Below are 27,999 nucleotides of genomic sequence, written 5' to 3'. Positions count from 1 at the left end.
GTCATTTCATAGTTTATGACACGAAATAATAATCATGTAAGCAGACGGACTTTTACTATTTCTTTTAAGAGGATGTACGCAGAAGCAACCGTCCACTCTCTAAACCACGCTAGTTATGTTATACAGTATGTAAACCAAAGAAAACACGAATACAGCGATACAGCGAGGAAATGCTGCCAGCATCTACGGCACCATGCCGCGTGCCGCAGGGGATTAGTTTTTAGGTATTTATTTTAAGATTAGTTTTATTTATTTTTAGTTTTAGTTTTTTAAGTTTTATATGTATTTCTAATTGTTATTACATGAATAAATATAATTAGTTTAAAATATAAAAAAAACCAAAGTAAAGCATGCCATTATAAAGTTCTGAAATATGTAACAGAGCATGATATCTCCCCTTTTTATTTACATTCGGAGAATTTTGCCGCAAATAAGATACAGCTAATCTTTTTTTTGCCTCATACCTACGTAATTTTTTAGCTACTATCCAAAATGTGATTCGTGTTATGTTATCCTCATTTCTCAGTATTCAGTATTTGTGCACCTTGTCCGCCTTACGTCTGCGCGGTAAATATTGGCCGGCGTTATCAGGGTTGAACAAACGGCTGATAAGTCGACAGTCCGTCATCTCATCTCCGCCCGACAGCCGTTCCAAAGACTTACCTACCTACTTTGAGTCAGGCTTGGGTGTTCCAGCGTAAGTGGGCAATTTTTTGCCTTGAAAGTAGTTTTTTAGCTAGGTACTTTCCAAATAGTAATTCGTAACTGTTATCCTCATTTCTCAGGATTCAGTTGTGAGCACCTCGTCCGCCTTACGTTTGCGTTTTTTAAACATAAAATACCTACACGTGAACTAACTTTCTGTGTAACTATTTGTCAACTCTGTACGCTTAAACCGCTGAACCGATTTAAATGATATTTGGTATGTAGACAGTATAATAGGATATTTTTGATCATTAAAATCATCATTCCTCACAGATCAAGTCGTAACTAGTAAAAAATTTAGTTTATATTAAAATGTGACGATCCTAAAATAATGAACCTGAAGGGATACCGAGCAGACTTTGAGTAAGAGAAACCTGAGTTCTAAGATAAAAAAAGCTTTGGACGTCGCTTGTCCATAGTTGTTACGGATTTTGAAGATACAAACGATTTTCGGTGTAAAGTGACTACATTTCACTGAGGACTTGAATGACCCGCGCTCGCAGCATTGGGAACATTAGTGCCTGCTCAGGAAATTAAACCCAGGCTAGCTACCTACTGTTATTATTCTCCATTTTGTTCACTGTGCACACAAACAATACAGTAACACGTAACACGTGAGCACATAGTTTAGCCTCTATTACTAGTAATAGAAAGTGGAACATCTAGCATACTATTGCATCATAGACATAGTATATACAAGTAGTTATAGACGCGCCACCGAGCGACCGGGGGTAAGAGAAAGAATATTCATATAAAATGTATACTACGCAATTTATCCGGTTTGCACGTCCAATGTCTTTTCTCTTTCACTCTTATAAATTTCGGTATTTCGCCATAGCCTCCTTGCTATGATGTCCACATGATGCCATAACCCGACCATGAAAAAATGCCCGGTCTGTGATAAAGACAAAGCATGGCACTATTTTCTCTTTCCTCTTATAGGAATCGCAATAAGGAACACGAGAACATTCAAATGTAATTTTATATGTAGAAAAATTACAAACAAACCCCTTTTTAGATGCTCCTAAGTGCCTAAGATGACATTCGTTGATAGAAAAGCTAATCTAAACTTAAATAATATATTGAAATTGTCACGTGACTTTTGGCATTTGTCATCTTGGCTAGTCCTCCAGGGCTCCAGCACTACGCTAAATGTGACATATGTTAATAAGTACAATTTTTAGGTCTTTTACAAATATAAAATAGGAGTAAAGAGTACAAATACAATATTTTGTCCTGCTCCCACATTAGCCTACTTTCCTTACATCAGTGCGGTTTTCTAAGATGGCTGTTTGTATTTTACGGCCCTGTTGTGTGTACTGTAATGCTCAGAGCAAATATATTTGTTTGCTGCTTCGCATGTTATTATAACCCAAACAAACATGTTGGTATTACATTATAAACATTTTGTAATACTGAAGTTGGGTACCTATTTATATTTATATACACGACGTGTTACCACGAACTTAGTGGATTCTAGTCAATAGTTCGGCTACTTTTATGTTAATTTCATTTTCGCGAATTATGATCGTGCTACAAGTAGGTAATATTGAAATAATAATGATTGCTAATGCTTATATAAGAAGTAGGGACGTCAAATGCGCGTCGCTTAAAAAATCTGTACACTAATTTTAGTAAAGAACTCAACCCTATACTCTACGTACGTACGAATACCTACCTAATTATTTTGCCCTAAACTAGGACTCATAAATACTCATAATATTTATAAAAACCGTAACATGCAAAATTGTACCTATACCAATAGGTATGTAAGCGGTCACCGCAACAAGATACAGTGCAAATAGTAATACAATACACATAATTAAGCAAGAATGTAATAATATATGACAATATAGGTATATTTACCATCTGCTTCTACTTGCATTTCTGTAATAATAGGTTAGGTACAAAATACATAAGTAGGCCGATATACATTATGGTAAACTGCTAAGTGAAACCGAAACGCCACACGCACCGTGTGCGAAGTACGAACTTACGAAGTACAAACATTCAATTTGAGACTTCACCGCTAATCGCCTTGCGGCTTCTGCGAGACGAAGCTCCCGAACCTCAAGTCATCATTGAATTACTTCAAATGTATAACCAACACGTCTCGAATCTACCATGGAAAATTAAACCTTGTGACTATAGCTTAAAGTGTACAATTATATGTCGCTATTAGGTTTTTTAGATGTTTTAAAATGACAGTGGTATTTAAGCTATAGAGCTCCATTGTTTGTAACGACTTCTAAACTTCCATTTGGCAGATAATTTAAAGAAGTTAGTGTGATCTTGCTTAATGCGATTTTGGGACAGAGCATTGATTTATTGAGTCCTCACACTCCGTGTTCCGCCAAAATTGACTTGGCAAAGTTTGGGGTTTGGCAGACTTTAGCGAGGATGACGAATGATATAGATGGAAAAGTTAAAGCAGAATGTTTATCATAAATACGTTCTCCTACAAGTTAAGGATATTGGAGAACCTATTTTTTACTTAATACCTATATAATAAACTTAAATAAACTAATAATTAATATGAGTACCAAAACTATTAAACAAAGACCACATTACTACTGCCAGACACATTAAATGTTTCTAAAGGCAGTAAATTTTCATATGATCCAAAAAACATATCGCATTATAACAAGTGGCAATGGCAACCCACAAAATAACACGAAAATAACACCATATGGCGATAAAATATTGCTACAATGCGAGTAATGCTCACGACATTCGCGATCCCTCCAGCAGACACCAGCACTTGAATGCATTCACGCCTAAACAAACAAATAACTAACCTAACCTTTTACTAAACATATACTTTACATGGTTTGCAGAAGACTTAAAATGCAGTGATTCGACGTTCGTTTTGATTAGGATTCGCAGTTTCTCAACATTTGTGTCAAAAGGGTTAACTATTAAAACAACGTTGTTTTTTTATGGTTCAAAGGGCAAAGGGCACGCCCGCTGTGCCGGTTTTTGTCATTTTGTCCTTTTTGTGGCCAAAAAAGGATTATTGTCTGGAAATATTTGATGTCTATATTTCGCCGACCATTGTTGCTTTTGCGCAAATGGTCGGAATATTATTTTTATGTGGAAATATTATTTTATCCAACGACTCGCTTTACTTTTTACGTGACATGAAGCATTTTTACTGACTTCTTTATTCTTTTAATATTCTTTTGTTAAGAAAATGGGACTTTCAGAAGACTCACATTAACTAGGGATGTACATACCAAAACAATAAGCCTATAAGTCGAACAAAATACTGTAAAATACATATCCAAATACAAAGTCGAAATTCAACCATAAGATGGATCGTCATTACTAGCTATTCAATTGTAAATAAAAAACGTGAAATAAAAAATAAATTATAACGCCCGCACTTGTTCCTCCATACATTAGCCGCTTTGACAAGCTCTTAAACCCCACCCTTATCTTCTACCACATAAAGCTCAATTTATTTAATCCTGATCACTTTTAAATGGCCAGATTACAAGTGGCACTTCGGGACAATTGAATTTTAGGGTTTTCAAACAGTTCGGTTTGCGATACCCTCTTGAATATATTTTAACAAATGTCGCGGTGGATTACGAGTCACAAAGAGATATGGGTTTTTATCTATTGAATAACCCAGATCGTTCAAAATTGGACTTTAATTCGATAGTAATAAGATAATTGATGAGCGCAATAAAAAGAAGTAAAGAATGGTTAATGGCGCGGGGAGGTGCGGGAACAACAAACCACTTTAAAAATGCAGCGGTAAATTAAATGTAATTGTTCTCTCGTTACCGAGGGGACGGATGTGGGTTTTTTATGTCTCGTTTATGACTGATGCTATTACTATTAGAAAGCTGCATATGGTTAGAATTGCTTGTAATATTATGTCTTCCTGCTTTGATTGGTGATGTCTGTAAAATAAAACTTTAGTTTTTAATTTTTTTACAAACGTATTTAATATTGACGCATATCTTGTCTATTTATAGAATGTGAATAACATTTATGTTTATATACCTAATTAAATATCACCAAATAAAAATGTTTCAAATTAATCAAATATAAACAATATATTCTGTAAAGTTACAGATTTGAAGTTATAAATTTCCATATTGCGCGATTTATTTTTATTACATTTGATATAGTGCAGGTATTTGAAAACCATTAATACGATTTCAATAACGTAGCCTATAGTATATTTCTTAAATACATATATTGATTTAGTAGGCGGGGTTTAACTTAGCCATAGAAATATTTTTTGCGATAAATATAAAGTAAGTAGCTACCTAAGCAGAGCGTAAAAAATAGCCAAAAGAGCATTATTGGACAGATTAATAAAACAATCACCAATCGCCCAAAAAACGCCTAATGCGGTCATTGTCATGTCCGTGACAAAGCAAACGCAACAAATGTGACAATGACCAAAAAACTGGCCGGTCACCATGACATAAGGTGCGAGTGTGCACCAATTTGCTGGCCATTCAATGACACGCGTCAGTACTTCAATATCATAACGTCATATGTCATCATACAGCCCATGAATATGTCCCGTTATGGTGTTAGGGGTCTAATATGTCCCCAAATTCCCAGTGTTCCATTTGTGCCCACTTGACCCCCGCGCATAAATTATGCAGATAATCTGAACGGAGTTTAAATATCGAATATAGACGAGGGAGCTTTTTCGTGTGTTCTTAGAATAGCATATTAACGGGGATATAAATTGCATTATCTATTCGTGAATGAAATGAAATAATAAATCTTAAATAATAAATCTTGTGTATGAAAGTTGGCTCGCCAAAGTAAGTTATTGGGAAATAAATTTACTTGCTGTAACAATTTTTTACTTTTAGCCTTTTTTGCAACTTCTATTTAAGTATTATTGTTATAATACGAATATGTATATAACGAGAATGAACGTTTAATGTGATTTACCTAAGTGTGATATTTGTTTTTAGGCCATTTAACGTGTTACTCTACCTGCCTTTCTAATTTGTCTAAATAAGACTAAAATATTTTAAACACACTAAAATATTATACATCCTCCGTAGGCATACTAAGCTATATTAATTGATTCCTATCATTCGAATATGTCACCATGGTGTCACCACATTTGAAATCAACCTATTAGCTACAAAGCGGACTCAATTGTAGTTGACATATGTAGTTATATATACTGTCAGATAAATATAAATGTAACATCATCAGCTTTTGTAGATAGAGCTGTACGTAATTATCTAATTCTAATCAGTAAACTATTTGAATCTAAAGAACCGTTACATTACACATGAGGAACCGAACAAAACAGGAGCAGATTTATTCTAAAAAACTCATTTATCTCCGCTTAGATCTATTTTACCCCAAAATTAGGAATAATCCCTAAAAAGCTTGCATAAATAAAACATTGGACACACGTGCATATAAAATTGCAAATGTTGCATATAACAAATCCTAATTACATCGATATAAAGTCTATTATCATGTAATTTACTTTCTAAATTATGTTGGTTCTGCTAGAGAGCGTTAGATCTAACGTGTAAACGTTTTCAAATAAGATTACCCAGCAAACTTATCTGTAACATTGCAAAGTTCTTACTCCCTTCACATATACTCTATTTTAGCTTGACGAACGTGACTCAAAAGTTTGTTTTTCATCTAACGCAGGTGCAACATTTGCATTTTGTGGACACTCGCGGTTATATTTAAAGAGGTAATATTAATGTGGTTGGCGGCGGACCAAATTTTGGGCGCGGATTTTTGTGCTTATTTTGCATTTTTTATGCACTTGATATGGGTGAAATGGTAAGTACTTAAAAGATAATATTTAATGTTATTGTGATGATAAATTGTGCTAGCAAATTACTGATTTTACTAGCTATAATGATATATTAAATCCACCAATTAAAATGTGTTTTATAAAATTATACGCACTTCATTATTAAAAAGATTCAGATGTTTTTTTACCTGTGATGTAAATTATAACCAGTCAGCATAAAAAAAGGAAGTACATTTTAGAATTACAAAAAAGTCTTTCAAATTAATTAATTTACGTTATCCTCCTCTGAGAGCTATCCATTAATTTAAATTAATTAATTTGCCAAGTTTTTATTTCGAATTAAAAAAACGAATCCAAATTACATTCGTCACTATATAATTTGCGAAAATTAATTTACTTTTCAAATCTGGTATCGCATCAGAAATTTCGCAATAAGGAAATTAAAACGTTATTTTAAAAAATTAAGGCTTAATACCGAAAAGTACACATTATTTTCGCCGTCATACAATTCAAGAAGCGACATTCAAACTTAAAGAAATTAAACTAGATTTGATATATTACGCGCTTTGGATCTCGCCCGCACTTACAGGTTGATTGACAAAAGATGGCACAAATCTAATGGCCTGAATGAGTTCATGCCAAAGCAAGTGTTGCCATCTACAGTTAACGTACGTTTTCTTGTGATCCTGCCATCTTGTGGGCTACATTGGAAGCATAAACTTGACATTTACGCTTCGCGCCAATAAACAGCTCACAGGGCGGACACACCATACATCAAAAATCATTTGCGTTTACGTGTGTGAACGGCACGTCTGTACACTCGTCATGCGTCATTGTGTAAGTTGCTTCTGAGCGGTCGGCAAACGGTCGTCAATCTGCTGTCGCGGGGCGAGGTAGAGCGAGGTAATTCGCATTGGGGCGGGGCGGTGCGTGGCCGTTCTGTATGATAATACTATTACTTATTCTGTGCTTTTGTGCTGCCACCTACAGTTTATGCACGCTCCCTATAACACATATATTCATTCACTCATTCATTCCATTCGTCCCAGCTCTTGCGAATCGACCAGTTATATGTGGGTGTGAGCTTCACTGAAAGTAATATCAAGTCAATATAACCCAAGAACAAATTTTTAAATTTCGAATCCCGCTCAAGAAAGCAATCAAGCTAAATATACACGCTTGGGTCGGCCTCAGGGGTATTTTTTGCTTAGCTCCATTAAAAACACGCCACTCAAAAGCGTAGCAGTTAATTTGCCATTCGATTTGTTACTTGAAAAACTCCATTGAATATAGAACAGTTGTTCCTACGAAGGTGTTATGTGTAAATAGGTCATTCTCGCTTTGAGCCGGTGCTCGTGTCTGGTTCACTGAACGGTTTCCTTTGTTTAAACTGTGCTGTGATAAATTGGAAATTGAATTTTCGAAGTTTTAACAACATGCATTGAACTTACTCGTTCTCCTAATATTGTTCACGCTCCATAAATCAATGCAGTTACGGCTGGCATTTATAAGTGATGGAAGTTTTCACTCATATATAAAATCATGATTCATGATCAAATCCGGAGTATTTACCCATATTTGGCAGTCTAATTCATATTTGTAATACGGAAACAAATATGTCACTGAACTATGATAAAATTTGAAAGTTATTTATAGCAGATTTTTTTAGAGATTTATAAAACCATTTTTTTATTGACTTAGTATTACGATATTTTTATCAGATTTACGAGCACATACATAAAGAAAAAGAAAGAACTAGTGAATCAGTAAAACTGACTGTAAAACTTTGGTTCTAAACACGAAAACTTCGTCAGTTTTCGTGAATTTTCTTCATCGCCTACGAAAATTGCGCGTAGAGTCACGGCCGCTACGATAGCTACGACCGTAGCGCGTAGGCGTAGCAATAGATTAGCTTGGCTCTTGCTGTCCCGAAAGCAATTCGCACTGGCCAATGCCAATGAATTACGATTAAATTGATATCTTGCGTTTCTCTTACTAAAAAGGAGAATCACTACAAGTTGAAATTTGTAAAATAAACAAATCTGTTGTTCCAAAAACGAGGCGTAACGCTTTTTGTTTCGGATAAGGTAAGGTGGAGTAAAATCAGGATTACTCCTGATTCCGAGTAGAAATAAAAATTGAAGTAAAAGATACACGTGTTCCTGAAAAGCCCAAATATGATTACTTCATATTCATATCATTGCCAGAGGTTCGTTCACGAAATAACAAGTCGAGATAATGACATATTAGCATCAGTGCCTTTAATGCTCTGAAAAAATCGCAATTCCACTTTAGCCTCTTAATTAAAATATTCAAAGAGAAACGGCGACTGAAAATACTTCAGTCCTTTCATACGAGCATATTATGTACGAGTAGGCTTGGATGTAGATTAAAAATAATAATTCATTCATGCTTATTAAAAGCATGTTCTATATGTGATAGAACATGCTTTTAACAAGCATATTAAGTTAAAATATTGCATATTTAATCAGATTATCAGACTCGAGAGTATCTACAATAGGGAATATTACGCGAAACTCTGCGTAGGGGGCGCCAGGGCGCCACTACCACAATCTGAGGGTCTATCGTGAAACAAGAAAATTTATTTATCTAACATCTCTGTCACTCTAGCATATTCGAGCGATAAAGATGCAGATAGAATTTTCGGATTCGCGTTTTCCGGTAGGTCCTCTGTAAACAAACGGCCTTGATGCATCAATGTCATATTTTATTATCTCTGAAAACTTGTCAAAAACCTGTGAAAGGTACAGTACAGTATGTATACGTTACTCTATGGTTTACTAAAAAGGCTAGTCCTGCACTCTGGTGGCAGAACATTGCATGTAATATCCCCTATTGTTGCTAGAAAAACACTTGTTAGAAAATAAGTTTTGATTTTATATAAGAACACTGTTTAAAAAGTACCTACACATTTTAGTTACACGTATAACTAAGTCAAAAAAAAGGAAGGTACCGTCTCCTGTCTCATCGCAATGTTTACAAAATTTCGAAATTTACATTTTGGTAAATTTCCGAAACTACCTGCTTAATTTCCTGTGAAGTTTTCCTGAGTTTTCCGAGAACTTTTCGAACCTTTGTGAAATTTTCCGCAACCTTTACATCTGTAGTGTCGTATTTAGAATAATACGTAAGGAGTTTTTCAACACACGACTTGCTCGTAACATGGAACTTATTGAACCGCTTTGCGTGCTTTCTTTATTATATTATCGCACTTGTGCGGTAATGTGTGATAACCGATCGAGTTAAGATTGTAACTAATAATAGTAATAATATGTAGGGAGAGGAAGCCTTCTTAAATTGGTCGAGTAGACTTTACAACAAGGACGCTGGTGGGCGCTTTTGATTTTGGACTTTTACTATCCGTTTTAATAATTTAAATTTGATTAATATGTGTTTTGTTTTTTCCTCGCAAGTTTGTTGAAAAACGTCGGATGAAACACGTGGGCATTGGTCATTACACACATCGGCTTTCTTATTGCACAATATCGCGTCGTGTGTAATAACCAACGTAGCACACACTAGCACACTTGTATCACAATATACTATTATAGCAACAAGTCGATAAAAGTTTACACAACCCTTTTGTTTTCCAAGTTGTGGAACTGACGGCGAAGACCGCTAGTCGAGTGGACTGTAAAACTAAAATGGAAAGGAAAAGTAACAATAATTAAGTAGTAAAGTTAGTAAGAATAGTAGCTTTTTAGCGATAAGACCGTCTGTTACTTATACTTGAGTTGGTGTATTTTCTGTATTAATTTCTTTTATTTAGATGTGCAATATTTATACAGTATCGAGCGACATTTAAACTTTACAAATTTCTCTCATTTAAATGTTTTGCTCGCACTAATAGATAAGTGGGCCTATTTTTATTAAATTTGTTGTTTATTTTGTTTACGTTACATTTTGATAAAATTTGGCAGGTTTGAAGATCAAGGAGCTCTTTCATTTATTCACTCTGAGCAGAAATAATACGAAAACAAACCTTGTCCCGAAAAAAGTAATTTTCCGTTGAGTACGAAAATATACGTTTTCGTAACTGAGGGAAAGTATTTTTTAGGACAAGGGACTCTTATCTATCCACAAAATTGTATCAAAATCTGACTAAAAACACAAAATTCGTCCCAAGTATAAGCGAAATGCGCTAGTACTTATGTCATAATGAGATATACGTAATTAGGTTATTGCTTTGTTGCTTAGGTTAGGCTTGTTCTTAAAATTATTCGATGTATTTAAATCAGGTTCCAATAATACAATAGTATCTATACTTTATACCTATCCATTTACAACGCTAATGAAATGAAAGGCAATGTATTCCAAACTATTATGCCTATTTGTATCTCGCCAAAATTTGACTGTGGTGTAATTTACGAGACAATAGAGAACTAATACAAAAGGAATGGTGACGCAAGTTACGATCTTGAGAGGCAATCAGGTTATTGATTTGATACTGATTTGATTTTACTCTACAAGTCTAGAGTATAATATACAGGTTGGCTAAAAAATAAGTGCATTCCCGTTGCCGGGGAGGTTTTGGGGAATTTTTTTAGCCACCGTGTATAAGGACGAGCGAGATTATTGGCGGATAAATATCAGATTAATAACATAATTTTAAAATTTAAATGCCACTCGTATTGCAAGCAATCCTTGCGCTACGATAACGAAACGCTTTGTGTCTCTCTATCACTCTTCCAAATAGTGCGACAGTGACAGTTGCGTTTCGTTCGCTATGGCGCGTAAACGATTGGCATGTTGGCTACGCACCCAGGCTTACCTACTTATCGGAGAGTACATAAAAATAATGGGTCTATTGTTTCCCACAAAGTTATAAGTCATAATGTATTGTTTGTCCACATTTTCGTTAGTCATAATTTGGTTTTTCTCAGAAACGCGTAACTTTTCATGATTGCCATAAAACAAACCTAACCTAACCTATCTATAGGATAACCTGAGGAAAATCCTGAAAAGTTAACGGTTTCAGAATTATGACTAATGATATTATGACAATCATTACATTATGAATTTCAATAATTATGTCAAACAAAGGGACCCGAAAAGTTATATCATCTGCATTCCATTCGCTTTGAAGTAATGTTTTGCTCTTTATGTTCACGCCACTGTGCGATTTCATAATATTTTTATACAAAATTACTAGGTATAGGTACCTATAGTTAATGCCTTTTTGTTTTTTAGTCAATCAAAGTCGAAGTCAAAATATTCCTTTTTTTTTATACCACGTCGGTGGCAATCAAGCATACGGCCCGCCTGATGGTAAGCAGTTACCGTAGCCTATGGACGCCTGCAACACCGGAAATATTACACGCGCGTTGCCGACCGTAACACTCCTCTCCCTCGTTGAGCTCTGGCAACCTTACTCACCTTACTCAAATAGGCCTAGCAACAAGCACTTTTAAACTTTTTTTACTACTCGTATTCCACAGTAAATCAATTTTTACTAAGACAGCTACTGTCACAACAGGCTTACCCACTTATCGGGGAGCTACATATGGCATAAAATATCCTCTGAATTCGCTTTGAAGCCATTGCTTCGGAACATTTTCCGTTCTGCATATTCACGTCACGGCGCGGCGCGCTGTCTCCACTCTGCTTTAGACATTTAGATCTCTATTTACGAATGTTGAGCTTTAGTGTTTGATATTAATATTTTATTTGTCGTTTAGGGGAAGGTGTCATATGTTTATAGGTTACTATTTAAGAGGATAGTGAACCACCGCTTCTCTATGCAAACGTAGTACCCCTCCCTCCCTTATACAATATACGTGGAAAAGCGGTCACGTCGTCCCCTTTTGTCTTAATATCCAGTACCTACATATTATTTGATTGGTGCCCTATTGATGTTCCGAGAAAAAATACGCCGATTTTTGTTTAGCCGACAACGATTCGCCGACGGGTTCTTTGTTTGGCCGAGTAACGATTGATAGAATCTCATTCGATTGCAAGAGTAGTCAATAAGCAGAGCATTGATACGCATATTAAATATTCGTAGAATGATCATTTTGAAACTGTCACAATTACCCGAGAAACCATTGGTCGAAACACAATAGGTCGCATTACTCTGCCAAATGATAATTTTCCAATAATAGTTCTGCTAATTTACACAGAAGCGAACTGAACTCTATGTGTATAGTATATTAGTAAGAGTCTGCGTAACGTTAGTCGACCAAAAGTTACATCTACAAATAAATCACTGAGAACCGATGTTCGGCAAATCGTTGTCTGCGAATCGATGATCTGCTTAAAATTTGTGGCGTTTCAGAGAGTTTTCTGAGAATATTCTTCACTGCATTCCATCACTTACTCGGTAACCGGGTTTTACCATAGTAAACCCACGTTGTAACACAAAATACAGCGTTGCAGTCCCTGCGGACAGATAGAAAAGTAATTTTCTGCATTTTATCCGTGGCATAAACTTAGTTTTTAGTGCAATATAGTCCACGCTATCAGTCTTTTCCATTTCATTGCCCATTCCTATCAAAACGCCGCAAGTCCCAGCGAATCTGCCTTTTGCATTACAAGCCACGTAATAACTATCGAAGTTGTAATGTCTTTGTGTTCAAGTCTGCCACTCCTGCCAGCAACTTTGCCTCGTTTGCCTTTGTTACGCGACGCGGCTCACTTTACTACATCTTTATTTATGTCAATTGTGACGTTTCACTGCACTAGAATCTATCTGTTGTGATCTTGTTGTGATTAATACATTCATATGGTTTCATGTCTGTGTTGTACACACCTACGTTCTATATTGATTTAAACCAACACGGGAACGTAAATTTTTACGCGATTAAGTCCGGTGTTAGTTTAAAATTATAAATACGTTCTGTTAATTGATGACACAAATAGTCAAGTACAGTACAACGGTAATGCCCGTAGCAAAATTGCTGAATAATATCTAATATATCCCTTAGGGATAAGCTCGCCTTTGTACCTAAATTTATATGAATTTAATGTTAACAATTTTTTTTGTACAATAAAGTGATTTACTACTACTACTACTAATTAGTTAATTTAAAATACCTATAAAAAAGTGTTATACCTATATAAAAGTGTAATAAAATAAAAGAGTGGCTATAACAATAAAATTAATGTTACTTGCTATTGAAATCGACAACGATCAAGATTATTCTTCTCTACGTTCAAAACGCGTAATAGTTGCCGACGCTCGCGTACCGCGCTTCAACGCCATCTATTGAGTGTTATTTCGTGAAATCGATGAACGCTCCAGGGAATAAGGCCTCTTAAGTATCTTTCTTTTTGTTTAAAGTTGAACGTGAGATTTTTGGGTAGTTATACATAGTTTACTCAAATAATCATTCATCAAAACACGCAAAAAAAATCGTGCTATTCTAATTATCTCAGTTCTGATACTTCGCTATTTTTGAATATTGTGAAAATTACCGTACCTTGTGTATATTTGTGTTTAAAATCCTAACTTGTATAACAAATAGATAAAAGAGTGTATAAAACGTCGTACGATACAAGTGCGAAAATAACTATTATTATATTCGGTCTACTAATGTGTTTCATAAAATTAACGGGAAGTAACACATGCGGTGGATTAAACGTCACATCACTACTAAATGAATGAAATCTCATTCAAACATTTATAAGTTACTCATAGAGTTAAAAATAAAAACATGTGATAATCCTTTCTTAGTGGGGCCTAATTAAGATCGTGGAGACGTAAATGTGGCAATGTCGATGACATCCGGGCAGATGTTGATCCCACTTGACACCTCAACCATGCCAATGTCACGCATCCTTGCTTCAGTCATGTGTGTATGATACAATACCTACATTCATAACATGTATTCATTCTTATAATGTGTACACACCGTGTAACTTTTTCGTTAGCTTTCACGTGTTTGCAAAGATATGATTCAACAGAATTTTTGAAAATAAATGATAGGTATTCGATAATTTCATTACCTACTCAAATACTTAATTGTCTACAGAAATTCGTGTTGCATTTTTTCCCTAGGTATAAAGATTATTCTTTCAATGCTAGCAATAAACTATACTTTTTGTATTATTACAAAAAGTATAGTTTATTGCTAGCATTGAAAGAGTATTTAACCCCTGCAAGTTTTAAAATTGTTTCCCTGGGTTTAAATATCATTCGATTTTTTTTATAAAATGACCAGATAAAATGCTAAGTAAACAGAAAAGACTTACAACAGAAAAGTAGTGATAAATTTTAGGATGCATGTTAAAAGACCATTTAGCACAAAGCACTTAACCTTTTCACTACATGCTTTTTGCACTAAGTGCTTCAGTAAACCACAACACACATGAACACTTACTTTCATCCCCTTTCTTTGGTTCTTCAAAATTTGACATTACGCAACAGAACTTAAGATTGAATTTAGCAGACATGAAATCCCTTTTGCGAAGAATTGCTCGCTTCGCTGGTTCTGTCTTAGGTGTAAATTGTGCAGTGCCGATGTGAATTGTCGTCTTCCACAACATTGAGCTTCATCGACAAGCCAGTTACAGTACCTATATATCTCGTATCCCGATTTGCATTTGTAAATTTATATCTTGGGTGTATTTATGAGGGTTTCAATTCGCAAATCAGTCCTAAACAAACATCACCATAACAATATACTTGGCACCACTAATATTAATTACAAAACGCGTAAAGTGAACATGATTATGGTAATTAAGTAGGCACGTTGTTTGTGTGCTGGATTATAGATATTTTTTTCCGTCCTTCTATTTAAATAAGAATTTGACGACAAACACTAAGTAGTCAGTTTTAATATTTACTACTTGTCGGGGACGGTGATTGCGTATCGCATACCTATACACTAGAGTGAAAAATTGGCTTAAATCTTCATTAAAAAAAAACTGCATATACCTAAGCTTGGCAAATTATGTACATTATGTGCAAGAACTAAAGTAGTTCTACGTAAAATGCAGAAGTCATTAACAGTTAGCTTGGTTATTCAATGTTTCGTTTTACCAAACGAAGCTACAATCTACAATGCCATTAACAGCGGAAGTTGGAACTTATGCAAATTAAAACAAAAGCTTAGCATGCAGATTGCCACTTGACTGTCCCGGGCACATGCATATCCAAAAACTCCTGGTTTGGGAGGGGCAAATTCATTTATTAAAGTAATTAAATAGGTATACTATCCCTTTAAAAAAGGAAGTATGCTATCCCTTTAGGGCTAGATAAACGGAAAATTTTCATTCGCTGTTTCGTTTTAGAAATAACAGTTTATTTTAATTAGGTAAATATGTACCGTGGACCCGAAAACCAGCAGAGTTTCAGTCGCTAAAACGGAAAAATAGAAAGTACCTAACAATGTATGACATTGTTTTTCCGAAACAAAATTTCTAGCCGGAGCTCCAGTAAATAGCTTGGGTGTAAACTAAAAAGGGCAGTAAATAAAATAGAGAAAATTCGTAAATCTTACTGCTCGCGCGCTACGCATAGCAATGAGTCGCCTGCCTCGAGCTTGCCCGGCTTTTCGTGGCTTTAATAAATTAAATAGTTGCTATTTATTACGCTTTTAACACGTACCATATGTATAAGCACGTTCTTTGGAATTAGAGAATTAAAGATTATGGATGAGTTGCACCAAACCGTCTATCTCCGTAAAAATGTTCGTATTTTTTTATTCTATGGGAAGTTTCATAGTTCTCTGCTGTGTGATTGATCAGTCAAGTTGATGTACCTAAATTAGGTTAGGTAACATAACTTACTCTAAGTAAGAAGTACATCAGGGCGACGCCTCGCCAATAAGCATTTATTAAATGCCTCCAAAATAAAATTGAAATGTTATATAGACAGAAGAAAGAGTAAAATCCAATCTAAACCAATCAACGATGAAAATAAAGGCTACTAAGTGCAAAGTAGTGTACCTGTGCAAACAATAAATTCCTTTGGCTTTGGAGAGATATTTCTGGCCAAGAGTCTGGAGTGTTATTATAAAGCTAGAGCGTGGTAGTTTTATTATATCTTATTATAATCGCCGTCCAAGAAAAGATATAAGGTGTCTAGGTAATCTAGGTTAGTTAGGATAGCAAGTTTCCACCGCGGAGCTTTACGTTCTTTTTCAGCGTCGTGAGGATTTAATAACAGCTTAATTCATAGTCTATTCTAGGAGCTAACTAATGCATAAATTTATTACAGTTTCGGACCCATGCAGTTATTTAACGATTGGTCTGATGCATCGAGTCCATAAGATTGTTATATTAGGTTCTTCAAATAGATTTATTCTAACTTTAACGAATTAAAAACTGTAATAGATGTCATATATTAAAGAAAAAGTGACGAAGCCCTCCAGTGGTGAAGGCCGGATTCGAACCGGCGTCTTTAGCTATCGCGGCTAACGCCATGAACCCCTAGGCCACCTCGCCACGGCGGTACCCGTCCCAATTTCTCGACTATTTATTTTATATGCCATCTTAGGCGCCGGTTCGAATCCGGCCTTCACCACTGGAGGGCTTCGTCACTTTTTCTTTAATATATGACATCAATTACAGTTTTTAATTTATATATAGTAGTGTGACTACTTAAAAAACACAAATCAAAATATTTAATAAATTAATTTGAATTTGTTAATAACCTAACCGCCAAATATATACCCTTCGGCTAGAAGTCCCTTTTATTTTAACCTTCCTTTTCTTTCTTGCAGCCTAAGCATGCCAGGATACGGCGGCAGCTTGGCAGCCGCGTTGCCCGGCGCCGGCAGCGCGTGGGAGCGCCTCGGCGCTGAGCTGGTACTGTCCGGGTTGGTGGCGGCGGCTTACTTCGCCGCCATGGAGCGCCGATGGAGCGGCGCGGCGCCCGCACTTCTTGGATCGGCTTACTGCGCAGCGACGTTTGTCTCTGTAAGTTTCATGTTTAAAGTCCTGATAGCTTACATGTGTACGCCAGAAGACTAGTATGATACTAGACTAGAAAGAAAGAAGTATATATTGATGTTTAGAAAGGGATAGGTAAGTATTCTGGTAGTCTGACAGTTAGTAGGCGGGCCCAATTGAACTCTACTATACTCTAACTACTTGATATCGGTGCCTTACTACAGAATAAGTAATAGTATTATCATACAGAACGGCCACGCACCGCCCCGCCCCGAGTCGAATTACCTCGCCCCGCGACAGCAGATTGACCGTTTGCCGTCCGCTCGGTACTATTTTTAAGCAACTTGCTCACACTATGACGCTTGATGCGTGTACAGACGTGCCGTTCACAGATAGAAACGCAAGTGATTTTTGATGTATAGCGTCCGCCCTGTGGCCTTACTTCTACCTTTATCTCTAAGTATGTCTTGATGTTTAGAGACCAAACCTTAAATACACCGAAAATCTGATGGTGAACAGCACTCCAGTCTACCATTACCTCGAGTCGTATATACTCTATCTAGTTAATAAGATCTGGGAGTAAAAGACTTGTGCCCGTTCCGATAAAACGCTGACGTTTTCCCACTTGAAACCGACATTGTTCAGTTCGGTGGCGGTACTACTGATACAAAGCAAGTGTTTAAGGACTTTAAGGTATTAGCTACTAGACCTGTAGGTGTTTTATATCAGTACCTATATATTCCATCTCAGTGGGTATTGATCGATCATTTAACGTACTTAGACCAGTATAAACCAGACACGCAACCTTCCCAGAATCATTTTAATGCTAATCCCTAAGTTAGGCTTTTATGTCTCGTATACTAAAATGGCAGTTCGATCGTGCAATTTACTGCCCAATCAGACTTTTAGTACCAATTTGATGACAGATTAGTAAGACAAAATGGGCAATAGAAGTTTTAGTATCTGAGAAATAAAAATATTTATATTCCCTATATGTATACGTATGTATTGTATGTATGTTTCTACTTTATTATTATATACGAATGCACAGGCAGCTTAAAATAGCTGACACGTGCATATCAATGTCCTGCACTTGTGTCTTGTCCGTTACTTTGCTCCAAATAAAGGACATTATGAATATTTCTTAAACTATTCATAATTATATAAATACTTCTATTCAAATGACACCATGGACACCAATGGACTCCTGCAACACCATATTATAAGTATATGTAAGTGTATGAAGCAATTAATAAGGAGCAAAAATACATCAATAGATTAGGATATATCTTTAGTCCTACCTATAGTTTACCTAGCTTAGGTACGCAAATTGATAGGCGCATGCCAAAAATAAGTCTTTGTACAGAATCAGAGCATAATAATTAATTACCCACAGGGGAGCACAGTATTATATTAAAGCCTGACCAGGAATAGGTTGATCACGTGTCATGTTGCGGAATTTCACTGGAATTAATATTGTCTGTCACTGTCACCCTATACATGAAAATAACAGCGCCCTCTTGTCAATAATATTATATATATATTCCTGGTCAGGCTTTACATTAAAATTTCGCGGCACAAATACATCAATATTCCACATTCCTCGATACACGTGCAATTGTACAAAATGACAGACAGCTCGCCGAGATAAATCGCACCACATGTGCCTGAATAGCTCCTTTTGTGCACATTCACGGACAAAACGGCTTAACCGCCATACAAGTCCAACAGACATAAGTCGTTTTACACAGGACTACTCCTTCCGCCCGCTACCTGCTTTTGTGCTATAAGGACGCGGACAGCTGGTTGGTTTACAGAAAACTTACATGTAAAAAGGTAGTAAGTGCGTATCGGTCTCGTATGTTTTTGGTGTCTTTTTAACATAAGCTGGTTTTGGACATCTGTCTCCTGACAATGCAACAAAAAACGATCGACGTGTCGTCTATTCTGCACTGATTTTGTAAAAGGATGTATGTTTAAGAAATCGAATGTGAGATAAGATATTTTTCTAAAACGTATCTAAACTAGCCAGTATCTATTGATTCCAGAATTCGCAAATTCTAAGGATGTTTTTACCTATTTAATTTATGGTAGAGCATTCACAAAGAATTTCAAGGTACAAAAAGCAGTATAAAAGGTGGTGAAAAAATCGCAATGGTATCTACCATACTATGTACATATGTACATATTTGATTGCGGCATATTACAATTAAATTGTTCATTTGGGGCCCTATTTCACTTATTTAATAACTCACACCTGACTGTCAATTAGGTACTTATTACTTAACACCAACGCACATTCGCCAGCAGAAGTAATGAAGCCGGCGAGGTGTTAAAAATTATCTTAGCGCATCTTCGTCGAGAATAAAAAGGCGTGCAGGTGATTTTAAATACCAGTAGCACAGAACAGGACTGCTCAGGGAGCCTAATAGTCAAGATTACAATCGTCGTATGTGTAGTATGTACTATAGAGAACGACAATCGAAACTTAAAAGACTGACGATAAAAGCACAACTATTTTATTCATACAGGTTTCTGTACTATCTTTCTTTATTCCAGATGCCATCACTAAACCCAGCGCGCTCGCTAGGCCCTTCGTTCGTCCTCTCCCGCTGGGAGAGCCACTGGGTGAGCTGGGTCGGCGGGCTCGGCGGCGGCGCGGCGTGCGCGCTCCTGCACGAGTGGGGCTCGCGACGCCCGCGCACCTCCTCCCGGGCCTCATCCCCTCGAGACCTCGACGATGATAAGCCAGCTTTCACGCACTACAGACACGCTCCTACGTATTGTGCAGCCTCAGCTCCAAGGCCGGATAATGCGGAGCCGCTGTATTCGGGCACGAAGAGTCTGTACTGCAGATCGCCGCCGCCAGCGAGGCACACGCTTCACAGGTCAGCCGGACAGCACGCTCACATGTAATTATTGTTGTGCTTGTGTGATTGGTTTCTTATACAACTTGCACTAGTTACCAACTGAAGTCGAATTTTTAAAGATTTTAGTTGGTGAATTGAAGCCCAGTTGAAATATAAGAAATCAATGGTGGTGTGTTCAAAGGGAATCTTAACGATGTTATAGATTATTTAATATACTGCCACACTCGTCTTTATCGCTGTACAATGAATTGCTCAAATAAATATGAAATAATTGTGTGTAATAATAGAATATTCGCGATAATTCCCATCCTTTTGAATGCATCAATGGTTGTTATGAAAAAGAAGCATGGAGTGCCATAAAAGGGAGGGTATTAATGTTTTTAAGCGTATGGAATTGTATCTGTTGATTATGTGCAAGTAAATATACTAAGTTTTTTGTTTTCCCGGGCTGACACTAATCGTGATGGTATTTAATTAATTATTGTCGTTCTATGCATAATTCTGGTACTGCTCTACGGGCATGGGACACATAGGTTACCGGACAGTTGGCAACTGTCGAATAGTGTGAAGATGTCGTTCTTAGCAACTTCGCATTTATTCCACGATGTATATACGCTGTCGTCGCTAAAGAACAAATATGGACAGCTAAAACCTAACCAAAGAAACATCAAGGATAAATTAGTTGCTCCAGTCACAATCATGATTTCATATCTACGTATTACAATCACTAAGTATTAATCATCATCTTCTCTATCACACGATTATTAGCTCAGCTTAAGAAAAAAATTTATTTTGTGGACAAATGTTTTTAAGTTTTATAATTTCCTTGCTATTCCCAGGTCGCAATCCGTCTACAGCAAAGGCAGCAGCGCCACCACCGCCACCAACGGGCCGGCGACCGTCGCGCCACTGGTCTCCGCGCAATCATTACTACTACGGCCGCACGCTACGCTAGCGCACGCGCACGCGCACGTGCCGCACGCGCAGCACGCGCTCACGCATAACCAGAATGCGCACAACGCGCAGCGGGAGCCCGCGTACGGGACCGCGAATGGAGTCAGACCGGGACCTGCTGGTAAGTTAACTTTTTTCTTTCTATACTTGTTTCCGCTCCGCAGTTATTAGGTATATTCTATAGCCACAAAAAAAGGCGACCGGCCAAGTGCGAGTCGGTCTCGCGCACGAAGGGTTCCGTACCATTCCGTCAAAAATCGCAAAAAAATTATCTATGGGAGCCCCACTTAAATATTTATTTTATTCTTTGTTTAGTATTTGTTGTTACCTATAGCGGCAACAGAAATACATCTGTGAAAATGTCTAGCTATCACGATTCATGAGATACAGTCTGGTGACAGACAGACAGACGGACAGAGGAGTCTTAGTAATAGAGGGTCTCGTTTTTACCCTTTGAGTATGGAACCCTAAAAACTGTAGTCGGACTCCGCCTTTACAACCCTCAGGACGAAGACTATAAGATATAACCCTAAGTTCAAGTAAAAAACTCACAATTGACAAACTTTCAATTGCATTATCTTAGAATTGTACTTATTAGTTAGTTTGTTTTCCAGGAGCCCCCGGCACCGAGCGCCGCGACTCCCTGTACAGCGGGCGGCGCGGGCCGCTGTCCTCGGAGGACTCGGCCTACTCCACGTACTCGCGCTCCAACTACCGCCCCGACCACTACTAGCGACGCGCCTCGCAGCACAACATTGCGCTGCTCTTCGACGTCTAATGACGTTGGCGTTACGTCTGACTGGACGTCTAATCGGGACACTGACTTAACTAACGCCTCTGTCACGCCCGAGTGACAAACGTTACAGTGCAACAGTGATTTTTAAAGCTATGGCTTTAAGTGCTGCCGATTGGGGCACAAAGTTTTAGTAGTTAGGTACAGACAGCGCTGTGTGACAAGCGAGATTCCAAAAGTGTGCATATAGCGGGTTGTGCCGTGCAGCTTCCATTTGAACACATGCAAACGTATTTTTAGCGGCCTCAGTGCACGCTGCACGCTCCGCCGAACGCCCCGCTACGCTGGACGCTCGCCACTGAGGCAATACACTAATGTTTCAGTATCGTAGTTAGTAGTTAGCATAAATAAAGAATTTAAATTGTAAAGCAAAACATATTGCTCGTATCTCGTATACTAGGTAGCTAGAGTCAGTCCAAAGCTAACTCTGCATCTACTTGTCAACTTCGCATTGGCAAGCGACAGAGTAGTGCCACGGTAACCGTCAAATTCCTATGAAAACGTAACGTGAAAGTGGTAAAGTCGTCTGTACAGAATTAACTTAGAGGAACTCTACCTGCTTGTAGTTAAATATGAAATAGAGTTTAATCCGTGAATAAACCTATATCATTCGATCTAAAGCTTATGGGCTCTCTCCGAGCGAAGCGGGAAAGGCCATACAATCGAGTCCGCGATAAGGAAGGTCTTCGAGTCAAAAAGTTTGGAGTCTTCAAAATTAGACACATTATAATTGACATTAGCTACCTACCACAAGATTGATTATCAACACTAGGTGTAAAAGATGCATTTAATACTTATTATTATTGTATTATAACAACGAATTAGTATCGTAGAAATGTCATCTAACTGTATTATTAAGCGTATAACGACTGTATTATTATTATCTTTTTAACATGACCATTTAATATTGTTTCAAACATTTGCATAAAACTATAATTGAATGACCTCTCATTTTTTTTATACCACGTCGGTGGCAATCAAGCATACTGCCCGGGTATGCAGTTACCGTAGCCTATGGACGCCTGCAACACCAGAGATATTACACGCGCGTTGCCGACCCTTTAAAAACCTGTACACTCCTTTTTTGAAGAACCCCAAACTGTAGCCCCTCGGGAAAACCTCGGCAGGGAGCTCATTCCACAGCCGAAGCGTCCGCGGGAGGAAATTCCTCTTAAACCGCACAGTACGCGACCATTTTGGTGCTAGGGTGTGAGGATGAATACCCTGCCGATTTGTGCCATTTTGTGTTATGTGACGATTATGTCCAAACTTCGGGTTAATTCGTTCGTATATAAACGATAAAGATTTATTATATTTTCTTGCGGAAATTATATATGTCACATTTATCCGGATCGAAGGACTGGGTCAAAATTCTTTTCGTTCTTGTTTTTTTTTTGTCCCCAAAAAATGTGACGGAGTGAAGCTTTTCGTATGGGGTGAAATTTAGTTAATCTACAGCTAGAAAGATATGCAATAGCACTTAACTTTTTTTACTTCTTTGATAAAAGACAAAAATAGAAGCGTGCCAGAGTGGTCAGAAACAAGACAACAAAAAGAATTTGACCCGACTAAATAATTTAAATAGGAGTCGCTTAGAGGATATAACAAAACGGAGACGCCATTAACAGGCGTTCCCGTCTATCGAAAATAGGCGGCCAATGGTCATAAACAATGTATGGACCGACGTTTATCTGACATTTGACGTTCCCCTCCTCCGCAAAAATTGGCAGACTTTTTTGTACAGCAAATTACAGACAAGGCGTCTCCGTTGGTCCTCTAAGAGGAGTTGCCTATGTAAGTACAGTCAGCAAAAATTGGTCATACAGGCCGACATGTTTAAAATAATATGCGGAATGCAACTCTGCAAACCTAAGACATAAGGTAGATACACCTATCGTACATTGTTTTTATACGGCATGTAAGTATATAGCTTTAAGTAGACAAGACTAGCTATAAGAGTTTAAAATTTGGCTATGAGGACCAAATGTAATCCTGAAATGTATATGTAATTGTTGATACTGTTATAAATTGAATAAATCTCTAGCGTAGAACAGTGAATTGCCATATATGTTGACGTTTTAGTGCCATAACGGAACTTCCACTTTTTAAACCTACCTTTTACTGTGCCAACTATTTTTTGAAGTTAAAGACTTACTAGGATAAGAGAATTAATTACCTAAATTGTATATAAGGTTATTTATAAATAGTTTACATTAAAGTATAATTTATAAATTATCAAGTAAGCTATACACACCACACACCTAACAATAGTAAGGCGCTCCAGGCGACCTTTTAAACCAAGTTAAAACCTTTTTATTTATAAATAGTTTTTTCTGTGAATGCACAAAAGGCTTTGCTCAACTAACTCGAAATAAATAAAAAAATGTAATTGATTTTATATTGCATCTATCATAAAAACCTTTTTTTAATGACTTTTTAAACCATAATTGTAAAGTTATAGCGATTCGAATACACTATCGGACTATCACGATGTTTAATTCTAAAAATAAACGTAATTAAGTAATAAATCCCAAATTATGGCACTGTTGCGTAGTATAAGTCACTACCTCCATCCGAATTTATTTGTTTTTAAGGGAACTTACATTTTTAAATGTACCTAAACCCTTTTTGTATGCTGGTTTGGTTTGCACATTGTACGCATTGGAAACTTTAATGAAATTAATGATTGGTACCTAGTGTGTGATTTCACGTCAATTTGTGACCGCTTTAGGTGTCACAAGATTTAATGCCATGTCACAGATTATATAATAGGCCTTGTTCTTTCAAATAATAACTTGTAACTACGAAATGGAGTCTTGGGCATCGTTAAGATTGTAAACCAAATTGCTATCTACCTAAGATTAAAGTATTTGGTATTGTAAATAAATTTTACTCAAAACATACTGGTCTATTTTATTCATTAACCCTTAAATGCATGATTTTTTGTATAACTTTTTAATAAATTGAAATAGATGTGTCATGCTGTATAAAAGTAATAAATGTGATTTTGGATAGCTGCATATTGAGCCACGGACCATCAAATATACGATGCATATATACATCATTATGCATTTAAGGGTTAATCATCATAGTATAGCAAAGAGGATATAATAGGATAGAGCGGTACTGTCATAGTAAATTTTGTAGCCACAGTAAATTCACTGCCATCTTATCGACACACGATTAAAACTAAAAATATCAAAAAAGGTATCTATATATGCATAAATGATTTTTTTTATTTGCAATATTTGCATTAATTATTTTTATATGTTCTTTTACTGATATGCGTTAAAATTGTTAAATAACAAACGAAACCGTCAACGCCATCTAGAGTAGGCTAAAGGTAGTGGCGCCATCTGATCGCGAATCAAATTTTCTTGATTTTCGAGGCACGTTTTTTCCTTAGACTGTATCTATCTATTACGGAGTTATATATCTACAAGGACAAAGTGGATTAATTCATTCAAAATATCCATTTATAGCATATATATGTATCTTTGATCATAGTAATGCTTGCTATAAATGGATATTTTGGACAAAGTGGAATAATTCATTCAAAAATATCCATTTATAGCATATATATGTATTTATAATCATAGTAATGCTTGCTATAAATGAATAGTTTCAACGAATTATTCCACTTTGTCCTTGTAGCTATAAAATTTCTGAACCGTTGGCAAAATAATCTAAATTAAGATTTGAAAACAGGTGACGATATGTCATAGGTACAATAAAACAGCAGATACAGCAGCACACATGATTTATTTTGAAGCATATCGTTGAGTACCTCATTAAATCGATACGCGGCTCAATCTCAGCGCCACCGGCCCGGCTCACGCTTCACTCCATACACTGTGCAAGTTTCAAAAAAAGTTGAGAAAGTTCCCGAAAACCCCTTTGACCGCCAAAGATGTCATTTGACGCGCGCGTCTACAGCCCAATATCCTTTCTTCGTGCCTTTCGACAAGGTTCACGATGGCGCGTCGCATACGATTAGCGTAGCGTTCAAAGGGTTAAGAAAATTTCACATGAATTAAACCGTCACCTCCCATCGGGGCAACATGGAGTCACGCGTTTTCATAAAAAATTTAAACAGTCAAAAACGAAAGGTTTTTTACGCTTCACAGCGCTCGGAGTTGTGGAGGTAAAGGATCTTTTCAAAATGAAGTTTCCCAAGGAAATTTTGAGAAATTTCTGAAACTTTTGAAATGCCTGATTGCCAACTTTCCCGCGGCAAACCAGTAACTAATACAAATGTATAATAGTGAAAATGAAACGAGTGCTGCTGCAGTGCACAGTTAATTGCGCAAGACAGGCAAAACGCGTTCGTACAAGGGACTATAACACTAGTGTATAGTTTGGCCAAGGGTCACTGGAGTATAACTAGACTGATATATAAAAAAATGTGCAAGGTCAGATAGTTTCCAAAAAGTTTGAAACCTCAAAAATTTCTGAAAATATTTAGAGAAATGACAGGAAGAAACTAAAAACAAATCAAATCATTATATTAAATATATTGATTGTGTTTTTTAAAGTCACACTATTATTACACAAATTAAAAATTGAGAAGCCAGCAACTGGAGGGCTTGACACTTTTCCTTTAACGCCTTTGAGATCTATTTCAGTTTATGATAGGAAGAAACTCGCCCATGGGGTTTTTCAAGAAATTACATGATGAGAGTTTCGCAATTTTGGAATGTTTCCGTGAGCACAGTAAAAATATTTTCTTTTTCATATCTACTATACACCAAAAGAAAATGATGACAATCTAGCGCTGATTAGACCCTGTACGAAGGCATTATTTAATGGAGACTGCCACATATATACTCAAAACTCATGGACAATTTAGAAGAACGCAAAAAAAAGATTTAATTACTAAATTACAGCACCTAAACTAATTTCAAAATTAGTAATTAGGCTTTTTTTCCGTTCCTCTAAATTTGACCATGAGTGTACATGTACTTTCAGGAGAGTCCGCTTGCATGGATATAAGCATAGCAAAGTTTAACAATTAACAAAAATCAGTCGTGTGATGATGTACTTTATTTACTTAGTTTAGTCGCTACAATGTTAACCTTTCCATCAACTTTTTAACTTTATCAGTTACCTTCCTGTAATGTCGCAATTGCCATGCAAAATTACTTCGGTGTGTACCTACTTCACAGAACAATCAGCATCATACAGATAATGACAGTCTAAGTGGCAACACGCCATTGTTGTCCTAGGAATACGGGACATTTTTTAACCCATCCAAAATTTACGAGGCGATTTTGTGGGATCCACTATTATATGGGACCAACTCCGGTATCGCGAAAAAAAATTGACTCTTTCGTAGAAAACATCGACATCTAATCAAAACGTTCTGGTTCCAAAGTAAAAGTTATATATTCACCTTGCATAATATGGCAAAGGGTTGAAAAAACACCTGTAGGCTGTCACAAAATTTCTCTGAATGTAGGTATGAGCAGCACTCAAATGACACATTATTAGCGACCATATAAATTAACCTATGCTACTTACAATTCTTACATGCTCGATAGACTAATTAGATTATTCGACAGAATGAATGACAAAACAACATGTTTACATTAAATTATCAATGGTTTTGAGCTTATAATATAATCATCGCAGCTGTAGTCATAAGATAATTCAGTAATAATCGTAATAGGTACCTGCCTACACATACTAAAAATAAGTATGATAGCTATATTATTATATTTCATCATTCCAACAATTTACAATGTTATGAGTGTGAGTTTCGTCAATGTTCCATGTACGTATATTTTTTCCATCCTCTTACTATAAGTACAAGGCTGTCATACAGTGAGACCGGAATCTGGCGCGCGGAACAACTTATGAATTGTCCGAACAAATCCTTTCTTATCAAACAAACAAATTCGTATTTTATTAACAGTGATGCACTTGCATTGCTTACACTGTCGAATCTGTCACCGCGGTTCGCTGTCACTAGATGTGGTGTCAGAGTAGAAATCGCCTTAATATATAGCAAATCCATGAAACTGTTAGTAAAGGTGCTCTTATGGAACGCGAGC

At 36.7% G+C, this 27,999-nt stretch overlaps 2 protein-coding genes across 3 annotated transcripts in view; both read left to right on the top strand.

Annotated features, from left to right (window-relative positions):
- Positions 1–23,314, top strand: part of LOC134755657 (neurogenic protein big brain) — a 124,760-nt gene extending 101,446 nt beyond the window's left edge. Inside the window, exons 3-6 of one of the 2 annotated variants that reach the window (XM_063692188.1) lie at positions 17,161–17,356; positions 19,889–20,241; positions 21,039–21,274; positions 21,768–23,314. In XM_063692188.1, coding sequence (XP_063548258.1) covers positions 17,161–17,356; positions 19,889–20,241; positions 21,039–21,274; positions 21,768–21,886 — 904 coding nt within the window. In that variant the 3' untranslated portion in view covers positions 21,887–23,314. The remainder of the gene's footprint in view (positions 1–17,160; positions 17,357–19,888; positions 20,242–21,038; positions 21,275–21,767) is intronic. The other variant, XM_063692189.1, reaches the window with a different exon arrangement.
- LOC134755662 (beta-arrestin-1) overlaps positions 1–27,999 on the top strand; it is a 298,399-nt gene that overhangs the window by 109,348 nt on the left and 161,052 nt on the right. The window lies entirely within an intron of this gene.

Source organism: Cydia strobilella, chromosome 3 (genome assembly GCF_947568885.1).
Source record: "Cydia strobilella chromosome 3, ilCydStro3.1, whole genome shotgun sequence".
Taxonomy (NCBI): domain Eukaryota; kingdom Metazoa; phylum Arthropoda; class Insecta; order Lepidoptera; family Tortricidae; genus Cydia; species Cydia strobilella.
The sequence above is the reverse complement of the archived record's forward strand: the minus strand, read 5'-3'. Positions and strand labels throughout refer to the sequence as shown.